General features: G+C 39.8%; 1 protein-coding gene across 2 annotated transcripts; it reads right to left on the reverse strand.

Annotated features, from left to right (window-relative positions):
• Positions 1-6687: 6687 nt before the first annotated feature.
• Positions 6688-8644, reverse strand: LOC147902619 (ras-related protein RABA5c-like). 2 transcript variants are annotated; one of them, XM_087373657.1, is made up of 4 exons: positions 8433-8644; positions 8131-8237; positions 7426-7898; positions 6688-7301 (listed from the first exon to the last, which is right to left on the reverse strand). In XM_087373657.1, exons 3-4 carry the CDS (start codon positions 7757-7759, stop codon positions 6964-6966), a joined length of 672 nt encoding a protein of 223 aa, XP_087229783.1. In that variant the 5' UTR covers positions 7760-7898; positions 8131-8237; positions 8433-8644; the 3' UTR covers positions 6688-6963. The 2 variants fall into 2 exon arrangements, with proteins under 2 accessions (XP_087229783.1, XP_087229782.1); XM_087373656.1 differs by having other exon boundaries at positions 8131-8244.
• Between the last annotated feature and the right edge of the window lie 5215 nt (positions 8645-13859).

Genomic DNA, 13859 nt, shown 5'->3' on the forward strand with positions numbered 1-13859 from the left:
ATGGGCCTATAGTTAGTATAAGACTAACACAAATACGTTTAGTATTATAAAAGCTAGTAGTAGTATTAGTTGAAATAAATTCAATTACTATATTTTCTAGGAGTTCATGTTTGCACTTATTTTAGACAAATCTTTATGTTTTTTACTCTGATCAAGGAAATGGTTGTAAGAGCTTTTTATGGATATTACATGCAAAATAAAAATGTTGATCTTATCTTTTTAAAATACAGGCAAGTACTATATGTTGTAGGAGCTGAGATCTACAGTTGCTGGATATTGCACAAAACTTTTGGGTGGTGTACCCTCAAGGTAATTTTGTAATTCAAATGTCAATGTGGAATAAATGATAATGCATTGTGCTATTGTTTTTTGGGTTTCTCACAATTAATGCTATGAAGAACTTGCTACACTTATAGGTATTTGCTATGTGTTCCCTGATTTGTAGTTTAAAAGGGACTGCTTTGGACAAGAGCATAAAATCGTGTATTGGATACATGGCTATGATAAATGGCCATGAGCAATCTCGGGGGGGTCACTCATCATATGTAACCCTATCATGTGAGTTCAACAGAAGGATATTTTTAATTCCTAAAATTTACAAAAATAAATATACATAAGGGACTATTTAAAATAGTTTTGGAAAAAATTTACAGATTTGTATAGAAAAGGGGTACATTTTATTAATGAAAAAATTTACAGATAAGGGATTTTAAATATAGGCCTTGAACGCACGTGATATAGAGGGTTTATACATAGTGACCCCCCCGAGTGAGCAATGGTGTTGGATGGAGTATATGTCCAAATTGCAATAAAGCAGAATTGAACATGAATTGCAGGTATGATTCTTCATTGCCTCTCTACACATCATTCTCTTCTTTCTTCTCATCATGATGAATCATAATCTATTATGCTATTGTGTAAGGTCTCATCTGTTGTTTGATTAATATCATGTAAATTTTTATGTGACTTTAACTAGTTGCTATGTGTATCATGATGTGTAGTGTAGAAGGGAAGGGAGTAGTCTACCAACACTTTGCTGCATGGAGGCTGCCTAGGAACTCCCTTCTAGCACCCTTCCTAGAAGGGAGTAAAATACCAATTTTCCCAGATCCCTTCATGGTTAACCATCTAGGAACACCCTTTGGAGGTGAAACCTGAGCTACCCAGTGTGTCATCAATGCATGTGACAGGTAGTCATGAGATGGATCTATTCTCAGCTACCCAATGTGTCATCAGTGCATGTGACAGGTAGTCATGAGATGGATCTATTCAGATTAATTAGCTAGGCCTCATGTTGTTCTTATTTGTTTGACATATTGGTTGTGTGGTTTTTCTTAAACTAGGACTTGCAGCATCCACTTTTCAATTGTCCTCGGCATTACCCCTGATGATGTAGTAGAAGTTGCAGTCTTGAGGGACATATCAACATAAGCTCCATGTGGGAAGGTAGTCTTCAAGGAGGCAAACATTGAACAATGAAATTTGAAATCGGGAGTTGGAACAGCATGACACAATAGCTATGAGAGGTCCAAATATGCCCAATGGTAGCAGACATTATCCTTCTCCCCATATGTAAGATCCGTGACTCAAATCTGGTATATACTTCTCCTATGTGTCACTCCCATTATGACAATATGCAAGGTTGCATGATGCTTTATGAACCATTTCATTTTTTGGTAAATTTTGCAGAATTTGCAGCAAGTATGACTATTTTTTGTATATCATGATGTGTATTGTAGAAGGGAAACATAATCAAGTGCACTGCTTTAAGCATGCGGTGGTGTGAGAAAGGCACTATGAGCAATGGTATTGGCTAGAGTGTAAATTTGAATTGTGACAAAGCAGAGTTAGACATGAATAATAGGCATGATGCTTCATTGTCTTTCCCCCATGTCTTTCTCCTTGTCATTTTAGGGCTCCCTCACATATGTTATCATAACAAGAACAATAATTAGTTGAATGAGTACATGGTTTTATACCCCAATTGTCCCTTTTCATTGTGGGAAGGTGAACTGATGTCAAAGATGTCTTTTTTTTGTTGCAGGGACACTTACTTTGATCTACTACAAAGGTACCATGATGAGCTTGGATACCCATTTCCAAAAGCAAAGGAAGGATTGATCTACTACAAAAGTACCATGATGAGCTAAGATACCCATTTCCAAAAGCAAAGGAAGGATTGTATGAAAATCTTATTAGTAGTTCTTTAGTTGATATATGTACTTTGTACATGTGCTAGGAAGTGCTTCACAAGTTTTCGATTTAAAATTTGTACAAGATCCAAGCTCAAGGTGAAAGTTTTTCTTATTGATGTATGATGATTCATGGCTTGCACTAATTAAGTGGTATGTAACAAATGACAACATGCAACAAAGAGGCATACATCAGAACTATAATAAAAGTTGGTTTGAAATATGTTTGCCTCTTTTTTGTGTCTTGGTAAGTCAACATATTTTGAATTGGGCCATTCTTGATGCAAACAATGATCAAGTATTGGATTTAATTTGGGTCATAAGGTTAAATGCATTGGAGGTGCATGAGGTTAGTTGGTTGAAAAGTGTTTTGACTATTATTTTCAAAGAGCTATTTGAAACATCCATCCTAATGTGTTTTGAAGAAAAAAAGGTATTGAATTACTCTTCAACACTAGAATTTAAAACAAAAATTCACATTCAACTTTTAAAGGTTGAAAAATAAGAGCTTGACTAAATTCAATTGCAAGCATAGGTTGATAGTAGGGTTCTAGAATTGATTATGATCAAATTAAAACTATTTGAGGGTGTTGTTGGATTTGACCATGTTACTCACATAGCACACACACAGTGAAGCTGCCAAGGCAAGACTTGTTGGTGATGGTCTCAAATTTTGTGGACTCACATAGAACACACATAGTGAAGCCAAGGAAAGACTTAATGGTGATGGTCTAATCTTCTTATATGGGTATTTTTTACATGGTTGTTTTGAGGGTAGGGTGCACACTGCATGCATACAAAGAATTGTCTTAGATCCTTACATAGATTTATGGTTTACTTATGTGTACGATCTTAGGATCTATAGTTGTAGCCAATGAATAAATTTTGAGATGCTTTTAGAGGGAAATGCTTTTGAGATGCTTTTAGAGGGAAATGCTCTCAGCTTTTTATGAGAAGTGAAATTGTATCCAAAATGGAGTCTCGGGGGGGTCACTCATCATATGTCACCCTATCACGTGAGTTCAACAAAAGGATATTTTTTATTTCTAAAATTTACATAAATAAATATACATAAGGGACTTTTTAAATTAGTTTTGGGAAAAATTTACAGATTTGTATAGAAAAGGGGTGCATTTTATTAATGAAAAATTTACAGATAAGGGACTTTAGAAATAGGCCTTGAACGCACGTGATATAGAGGGTTTATACATAGTGACCCCCCGGAGAATGGAGTGCACTGAATGAGATTATTGATATTTTAAACATAAAAATGGAAAAGGTGCAATTGAGTCAATAATCTAAGGGGCGTAGCCTCTTTTTGAATAAATTTATGTGTCATAATCATTGTTATGGGTAGAGAAATAAGTGCTAAGATAATCAAAAATTGGTTTCTAGGAAGGTAGCAAACACATCAATGATCAAATGTTTGAATATTGAGAATTTTTATAGTCATGTGCATTGCATAACTAGAAACATGCATTCAACAAGATGGCACCTTGGGTGTTGTCTATATAAAATTTGAGAGAGAGAGAGAGAGAGAGAGAGAGAGAGAGAGAGAGAGAGTTCACAAAAGTTGCAAATGAATTATAGAATCACACAATTATGTTTGGGTACATGAACGTATCTATCACTTTGTAAAAATTAATGTAGACTCCTTAAGTAATGAGATAGATTTTTATAGTATACATTTGGAAAATTGACTTCAAAATTATTCACCAAGTAACTACACTTCAACATTTGATTTTGAAATTATTCGCCCCAATGTCATAGTGGGATTTTAGAATTTTAAAAAATAGTCGAATCATCTACACTTAAGCTCTAATCATTGCTTGTTAAAATTTACCCTGTCCCTACTACTGAACTTTGCCATTGTGCAAATGCTTTACACTTGGGATTAGAAAGGATTAACTAAAGATATTCTTTATGGTTTTGTTCAATCCATTTTGTTTGTCTATTTTTTATAGAACATACAAACTCATTCGCTATCTTCTATCTCTTGTCCATGTCAACTACAAAATTAGCCTGATTGCCATAGCTTGTTTCATCCTTGCTTTTTGTCGATGCTTCCTTTTGTTTATAGCATCGTACTCTCTAATCTCTTGTTCTTGATGAGTCAATTGTTCTTGATGAGAGGGAAAGAGAAAGTAGCCAAAGGAGTGGTCAATAAAGGGTGACGAGGTAGTTAGAAGTTGTTATTGCTTGAAGATGGTCGTAGATGTGGAAGGTTGCATGTTTCTTTTCAATCACTCACTTGCAAATTTCCATTTGAAAGGTGCTTCTCCAAGCACTCAAAAAACATGGCTGACTCTACTTTTGAGTCCATCCATTTGTGCTTCTACTCCAATATATGAGGATGAGTCAGAGGAGGACCCTTTCTATGTCCAAGGTATTTATGTATTAGAAAGAAAATGTACAGTATATACCATAACCCTTAGGGTTCAAATGCAAATGTATGGTGTATACCATAACCCTTAGGGTTTGCTTTCAATGCACTCCCATTAAGCCTATGTCCACTTAAGGACATTCCATTCTACCACTCTATCATAATACTCATATCCTAAGCAATTTAAATATATCCCAACAATTTTATAGGAGCATTCCTACTACTTATCATTAAATTAAACCCTTAAATTTTGTATTTCAAACAGTTTTCCTTCACAAAAGGTCCTTAAAAAATATGTTTCAAGTGGCTTAAATTTCGAAGCATTTTTAACATGCTCTTGAGAGATTTACCATAATTTGATTCTCTTGAAGTCTAATTAAAATCCTTCATTGGTAATGGGAATAAGCAGCCCTTATGCACCAACAGTTCATAATAATTTTAAGAGTGTTAAAAGGGCATTCATAGGAGCAAAAGGGTATATAAGAATATATATATTTTTAAATGATTAAGCAAGTTTATAGTTTGGAAATACATTTAATAAGGAGAAGCAAAAAGTATATGGTAATGATAGTATATCTTGTGAGATATAATTTAAGAAGGAAAGTGCACATGAGTGCACTCTCACAATATTATTAACTACTAAACTTTTTACATTATCTTAAACATGATAAAAGGAAATTAAGAGAAGATCAAGACCTAATGACAAGGTGGGAAAAGGGTCTATTATAAAAACTAATGCCTCATGTTAAATGTCATAATGTTTGAAAACACATGCCAACTTGGCATAAAATTTCCCATTTCCCACAGCCACAATGTCATAAGGCCTTAAGAATTAGAAGAATGGAGTTGAAAGCAATTGTGTATATTAAGTACGTTGCCGAAGATCAAATATGTAGAAATAGGGTGGGTGGGGGACCACTTTTTTTACTATTATAGTACTATAGTAGTGAGTCTTTAAAAGATGATGATATTATTGATCTTGAATTGCAATTTGAAGAAAGAAAATATGGATGTTGGACCAATTGAGTATGCTATTCTTAATAATAACAATCATTTGTGTCAATTAATGTTGTAGCTACTCAAAATCTTTGTTATGACAAAAGTTACTGATAATTCTATGTTCAAGACACCACTATTTGGACCACTTGATCATGCACTCACCCAACACTATAAATAAGGAAAAGCATAAAGTTTGTGCGCACACCACGTAAAATACAACTTTCAGCCATTGAAGTGCAAAACTAAGGCATCTCTCTTCCTAATAATAAATGAGGAAAATCATAAAGTTTATGCGCACACCTCGTAAAATACAACTTTCAACCATTGAAGTGCAAAACTAAGGCATCTCTCTTCCTAATATTTTCTTTAATCCCAACTAGAAATATTTACTTCCCAATTAATGTTTCCTCAATCATTACTACCGTAAACTTTTGAATGGAGTAATAAAATAATCACATAGCCATGATTCCCTTAATAATTGACATGGCAACCTAATCTTTTGGGAAAAAATAAGGGCTCCCTTTGTGGCATCATTTTGGATAGAGCCACTATATAGATTGCTTAGCTTTCAAGGATAACAAGTCCCTAAAAGGTGTATTGCAACTTGATACTAACCCAAAATAATTTCAATAAGGATTGCACTCTCGTAAATGCTTTATTTTGTTTGAGACTAGTTTGAGAGCTGCCTTTCTCTGTAGGCACTTACACAGACCAGTGCCTACCAGACATAACATCTCATGCAGAATTCTTTCCTTCCATCTTATGTCATGGCGTGGACTCTCACTCCCATTTAAGTAAATGCAAAAGTACGTTGGGAATTTGGAACATATCCGTGTACAAATTACTGCATATCAATGATGTGAACACGGCCGCATGCATGAAAAAATATTGCATATCAGTGAATACGGCCGCATGACTGTTGTTCTCTCGAGATATTTCAAAAGAAAAATGAAGGCGTGAACGCCAGCAGCAAAAAGCATTGTGCAGCGTTGAATAAATTGGCAACTCGAATAGAAGTTGAGATTTAAAGCAATTCAATGTTCAATCAAAACAAGTTATTTGGTGGCTAGTTCTATTTCACCAATCAGTGAACCGGTTAAAGATGGAGCTCAAACAAGAAAACATGCGAAGGAACGACAGTTTGGTGTCTCGTATTCACATAATATGAGGCGCTAGACCCATTCTTTTAAGCAATCGTAAATTTATGGACTAGCAAAAACAGAAGTATAACTTGATACCTCGCATGAGGCTTGGCGTCATGCGGTATGATCTGGTCTTCTTTGGACCAGCAAAATGTTGTATCTGCCAGAGTTTGGAACAAATCCTGTTTTACCAATACAATCTTGATGCTTCTGCACCAGCAAATTGCTTCAAAAATACCAAATTCTTTCAATGCAGAAAGCAGCATTTAGTCGATCCTGTTGGCTTCGCCTCGATCCCTTCCTCACAGGCTTCTTGCACCGCCACAACCTTGGTGTTGCCAAAACTGGCAGAAGATTTCTTGAGATCTGCTTCTAGGACTTTCCTGCTTACCACGCTGTAGATCTCCTTTACGACTGTCTGAAAAGCCTTGGTCACGTTCGTCGCATCCAGAGCTGATGTCTCCATGAAGAACAAGTTCTCAGCCTCCGCAAGAGCGGTCCCTTCTTCTACCGTCACTTCTCTCAACTGATGAAGATCACACTTGTTTCCCACCAGCATGGTCACTACGCTCATGTCTGAGTAGCCTGCGTGGCCACCAATGGACTATGTCATGACACAAGATTAAACACAAAAACGGAAAAACGAAATTGATGTTCAATTCTCTGTACAAAATAGTTCAAAGTAATCTTAGAGGGGCTAGAGGCTTACTGCGAAGCTCTTCCAGCCAATGGCCAATATTTTCAAAAGTTAGCCTCCTTGTAATATCGTAAACAACCAGCGCTCCAACAGCTCCTCTGTAGTAAGCAGCAGTCACGGCTCGAAAGCGCTCTTGACCTGCTGTGTCCCAAATTTGCGCTTTAATCTCTTTACCATCTATCTCCATGCTTTGTGTTTGGAATTCCACCCCAATCGTTGCCTTTGAATTCGGGTAAAACTCGTTCCGAGCGTATCTAGAGAGCAGGTTTGATTTTCCCACTGCGGAGTCTCCTGTAAGAACGATCTTGAAAAGGTAGTCTTCGCTCGGCTCATCGTCGTAGGCCATGTATATCGAAGCCGAGATCACATGACGCAGCCGATCGTAAGAAGCAGCGGTGTTTACAGGCTACTCCCTAGAAGAGGGAAAAGAAGGATGGAGCCGAAACAGCAGAGGAGGAGAGGACGGACAAAGTGAGGGGAGAGGCCTTCAAAGCCGATTGAATAGGGAAGTTAGGAAGGAATTGGCTGCTAGAAAATCGGCGAAAACAAGATAGCTAGAGGTCTAGAAAAAGTTCCGAGCCGGAAATGGAGCGCAGAGATCAAGCCGAGCAGGCATCAGAGGATATGACATATTACGAGGTTCACAGAAGATGCCGAGCCATGTACAACTCAGCGGAGTTCATACAGCAGCTTCAAAGCCATGAACATGAGACTTACCCACATCTAGATCAAGCGCGTATTCCGAAAGATGCTGGAACGCTTATGCATGTGCCTTCGAGGTAAAGCTGATGAAGATCCACCGCAAGACCAAGACAATGCCTTCGCTGCGGACTGCGTCGATCAGAATTAATAGTACTGGCGAAACAAGATGTATAGCTGACTGCAGCAAGAAGCTTGAAAAAACACAGAACCGAGGACTGGAAGAAACGTTATGGGAAGCTGTGGCTGTGGAATCAAGATACGGAGAAAGGATCAAGGAACGTGATGAAAATCATGGGAGAAGGAAAGGAAAAGCGTACGCGATATTGTTCTTGAAAGAAATATTCGAAGCAGCTACGGATGAAGAAAGTAGCAAACTGCAAAGAGCGGTCAAGGTGAAGGTGAAGGAGAGGAAGGCTATGGCGAATGGAGGTCCGTCATGGAATTGGCTATGGCGGAAGAAGCTGGTGTTGGCTATGGCAGATGAAGAAGACGAAGGCCAAGATGAAAGCTGAAGCTTTGGCTATGGCGGAAAAAGGTTGACAGGGAAGAAGGGCCACCGCCTATCGCCCGTGCCCCCCCCTCCATTCCCACTACGTCTACCTCCACCTGCCGGTGATGTCTAGGTCTCCACCGGCCTCTGCCCGTAAACCTGCTTTGCACTTTTCATTTCTAAAATTCGGCAACACCCCACTTTTTGCGTGGAAATCCAATAACTTTATAGCCTGGTGTGAATTGCACACTAACTAAGGGTGTTTACCCACTTGGCCCACCTTGGGCATGCCCAAGGTTCATGGACTCGCGCAATTGCCCCCGCCCACGGTCAAGATGCATTGAATGAAGGTTGAGAGGGCTTCGGCCCGCATAGTGTGTGTTTCGTTACCCTAAGTGCATTCTTAAGAAACTTGATTCTCCTTCATCTCAACTTAATGTCACTATCCTCTCGAGGCGAGGTGCTCCTATAGTCATGCTTTTTGGCTTGCCCTCTCGGAAGGGTATAGGGACCCCCCAGCAAGCAAAAATGGCTATTAGAGAATAAACGCGGGAGCGCCATAGTTTCAGATGCAAAACTTAACGTAAGGAGTGCAAAATATTAAACTGTTCCAGAGAGTTCGCCATTCTAGAAGGTTCCAGAGAATTCCCACTTTGAGAAGGTTCCTCGTTCCACAGCAGCAATATGTATAAGAGAAGAGGGGCAGTGAGGGAGGGAAAGCCATGGTAGAGAGGGGGTCCAAGTGGAGGGAGGGAGCGAGAGGAAGTAGGGAGGGAGAGAGGAGGGACGTAGGGATAGGTAGATATAGGGTAGATGCGTAGGTTGATCAAGCAGAGTGAATAGGTTAATTATTGATAGGAGAGGAGAATTTCAGAGGGAGAGTGCCAATTTGTTGTTTGCAAATGTAAATTGGTTTCTTTTTTAATTTTATGTGGAGTTCCACATGGCTTTTTTCAATTGGGCTTCAATATGTGAAGGTCGACTGCCAAATTCGTTCAAAGTTGTTTCATTAGTTTGTGTGATACATTTGACGAACGGTTGGGAAAGTCCCTAATATCCCCTATGGAAGCATAGTGTGTAGAAGTTGAGAAGATGTGTGACCAACCTTCTAGTTACCACCACCGGGCATCTGCTTCATGATTACCAACCTGTCTAGGTTGGCGCTTAAGATTCCACTGTGGTGGCCTGTTATTAATATGGATGGAACCTCGGGCCTCCAACCACCACGGTGGCTCGAACTTTATAATATATAAGATTCATGGCATTTGGCATTTTACTACGTTGCTCTCCACACGCCCTTCTACTTTTCTCCACATACCCTCCTCTAACTCTCTTCCATCCCTGCTCTACTTTACTCCACGCTCCCTCCTCCAACTTTCATCACTTATCTACTCCCTTACTCATCCCTCGGGGGGTGCACTACTAATAAATCCTAGGTATCACGTGCGTTCAAGGGGTAACTAAAAAATCTTCCCCAATAAAACAACCCCTCTTTACTTATGAACTAATGAATTTTTTTCTAAAGTTGAATTAAAAACCTCCTCCTCTTATTGTAAACATGTTATTTTTTTTTCAAAAGTGGAATTAAAATACCCCTCCTTTTGAATGCACATGGTATACTAAAATTTTGGGAGGTGAAACCCCCGAGGCTCATCCGCTCCACTGCTGATCCACTCATATTCACCATGCCTACCTCGATGCCTACTACCACCCCTCAATGCAACGTGATCCCAATGTTATCTGATTTCTCGTATAAGGTGATTGTGTTGCACTCACCTGGAGTAGAAATGCTGGCTCTAGTGGACACCCTTCATTCCCACGGTCGATTCCCACCATATCTGCATGTCACCACCTTAGATGGCATGCTCACATCTGGCCTCTTTACGGTTGTTTTGTACGGGTTCCCACTAGACGTCAACAAATTCCTCAGGATTTACACAGCAAAGTACTCTCGTCTTGTTGGGGGGGCCAAAATATGAGTCCTGGCAATGTGCATCTATCCATCGTCTCCTCCATTGGCTCCCTAAAAAAATTTAGCTGGGCTGGTGGCAATATTGAGTTGGATAAATTTTCTCTTGCTCAACGAGGCTCATGACCACTCAGCAACAATGGCTGGATGTAATCGTTTAGCTTCTATGGCTCTCAACAATCTTTTGGCTTGTTGGATGTAACATTTTGGTCTCTCAGGCTCTCAGCAATTGCTGAGTTTTTATTACATTATGCATAATCTCTTTTTGTTTAATTTGAGGCTCTCAATATGCATTGTTGTTATCTTTTATATTTGAGTGGTTATGGTCGCTAGATGTAATCTTTTGGCCTTTAAGGCTCTCAACAATTGCTAAGTTTTTATAAATGTAATATCCCCTGTTCAATTTTTTCTCAGTATAAGTTGCTAACTTTTATATAACCTATTATTAGATGTAGATGTACATTGTAATCTCTTTTGCTCAATTTTCACTTGATGAATGGTACTTGATTATCTGGAGGACACCACCAGGCCTCCAGTCACCACGGTGGCTCGGAATACTTTTGCCCTCATTTAGGATTTACTACAACAAGGACTAAAATACCAGTAAAGTATGACTACAATTTCCTTGGTTTAGGACCAAAACAGCGCTAAAATAACTGCAAAATGGCCCACCGTTGTGGTTGCATGGAGATACATCTAGAAAAGTACAATTAAACTTTTAGAAAATGCAATTGACAATATGGCCCTTGAGGGGTCCCCTCTAGGGGCAAGGGCCATATCGACGTGCATTACACAATATCCAGGATGCCACCTGACAGATATGGTATGTAGATATGGCCCTTGCTTCTAAAGCGGACCCCTCAAGGGCCATATCGTCAATTGCATTTTCCTAGGTTGCAGAAGGAAATACCTTTTCCTTGGTACATAAATATATAACTCCAAGAACTAGTGCAATGGCTATCATAGATCTCCTTTTGTTTGCCAGTGTGGTGGTCATCATAGACGTCCTCATGTAATACGTAAAAATAGGTAATGGAGCTATAACTCCAAGAACCAGCGCGATGATCTGTCCAAGACAACCTTGAATTCTAGGCGATACAGGTCATCAGGCCAAAGACTACATTGAGGCGATGTTCATAATGATAGATTGAGTCTCATTATTATGCCAAAAACCAACCCAATGGTCTTCCTAAGCCAACGTATGATCTGCATGGGTGCACTACTTAGTGACAGGTGGAAAAGCTATGACAAAAGGCTGTGCAATGATAGGTGGTCAGGCCAAAAATTGTGCTACGGTGGTGTTCAGAATGATAGATTGTGTCTCATTATTATGCTAAGAACCAGCACAGTACTAGCGGTCTCTCTAATTTTCATGATCTTCATGGGCGCACTGCCCGTGATAGGGCATAGGCCCTTTTTCGACGAAAATACTGACATTTTTTATACTAAATTTTTTCTTTTTTACAGGCGCAAAGGTCGTTATTTACGTCGTCATAAGCGTCAGAAAGGAACGATCACTATATAAGCATCGCTATATAGTGATGCTAATAAACGTCACTATATAGTGACACTGGTAACAGAACTTCAAAAAAACATTAGTGGGGCTAAACAGGGCCACAGCAAGCCCTGTTTAGCCCCACTAATGTTTTGTTTTTAGTAATTATAAAAAAAAGTTTCTTATTACAAAATTTCCCTTGCAAAAAGGGTGATACAAAATCGCTCAAATGAACCGATCGAGTAACAGAAGCATATACATGTCGAAGATATACAACATTGTTTGTTACAAAATTACCCTTTTGAAAAGGGTGATACAAAATCACTCAAACGAGCCGATATACAAAAGGATATACATGGTGAAGTATATGCAAACTACTACAGTTACTACTACTTCTCATTGGAATTGTCATCGTCCTTCTCGTCCTCGTCTTATTGGCCTGATCCCTGGCCTTCGTCATCGCTCGCCTTCGGTGATGGGACGCTCGAGCTTTGACTCTAAGAGTAAAACCATATTAATTAAAAATTAGATTAGAACTTAAAGAATAAAACAATTTAAAAAGTGAGATTATAAGTAGGAGTAGACTTATACCGTGTGAGCAGCCACGTCAACCCAATCGATCGTCACTCCCATTGCCTCCTACTCAATAAACCATGGCTTTGTTCCTACGCGAAACGCGCATCGCATCTCTACATCTGTAGGAAGGTGACCCATCGCAGCTTGCTATGGACCCTAATTTACAAGAGTTAGATAAAGTGCATGTAATATGTAGTAAAACAAATAGAACAATACATTAAATGAGAAGTAGACTTACCACGGTTACCTCGAATGCCAACTGTCCCCCTGCACCAAAGTGCGAAGTACCTACGGTGTCCAACCATCTCCTCACAGCCCTCCTCTGACCCTCGAACATTTCGGGATGGTCCCTGTACTGCTTCTTGAAAAACTTCCAATCAGCTTTATCTACCCAACTGAGTTTAGCCCTTCCCTTTGCGATGGAAGTACGCAAGGTTAATCTATGATGCTGCAAGTCCAAACCCATGTGCTCTCGCATGTAATTCTCATTGAACTCCTAATTTGGGGGGTTAGGGTACTTTTCTTTTAATTCATCGATGATTTCCTGCTTCCTTTGGTCATCTTAATATCGCTAATCAGTAGCAATGCCGCTCTTGAAGTGATGGCTCATCAACTGCCTCATGGTGGCCATCACTGCTTTGCCCTTTTTATCTTCTATTATCTCTCCAGCAGTCGTGTGTTGATAGGACATGTCCTCGACTGGGTAAGGAGGACTCATGGTAGTGGTAGAGTCAGATCGAGTGGTGTTTGTTTGAGCGCTTCCGGAGTGAGGAGTAGCAATGGGAGTAGGAGAGGGCAAGGGACCTGACTGGTACTAAGTCTCGGGACCAAGTGGAGACCTGTAGGGATGTGAGTGTGCTGACTCGTTTACATCTCTCGAGTCAGCACAACATAAGAGACCCCTCCTACTCTTCCTTCCCTTACAATGGGCATGCCCAGGTGATGATCGAAGGGGCACGAGGGGATGGCTGGGTAGTAGGTAGCCCTCAATGTAGGAGAGGGAATTGCTGAGGTCCTTAGGGATAGCAGAGAGAAGAATCTCGCTGCCTCATCATCGGTCATTTGTGCCACAAACTCATCGGGACTCCCGACAAAGCCATGGGCTACTAGCAAAGGAGTTCCCCGAGGGCTAGTCATAGTGCTATGTTCGAGAGGAGTCGAGCTAGGGGTAGTCGTAGGGGTATGCCCTGAGGTGTCGCCCAAGGGGAATCAAA

This window comes from Dipteris shenzhenensis, chromosome 4, assembly GCF_047967505.1.
Source record: "Dipteris shenzhenensis isolate YYH24624 ecotype China chromosome 4, Dip_SZ_1.0, whole genome shotgun sequence".
In the NCBI taxonomy this organism is placed as follows: Eukaryota; Viridiplantae; Streptophyta; class Polypodiopsida; order Gleicheniales; family Dipteridaceae; genus Dipteris; species Dipteris shenzhenensis.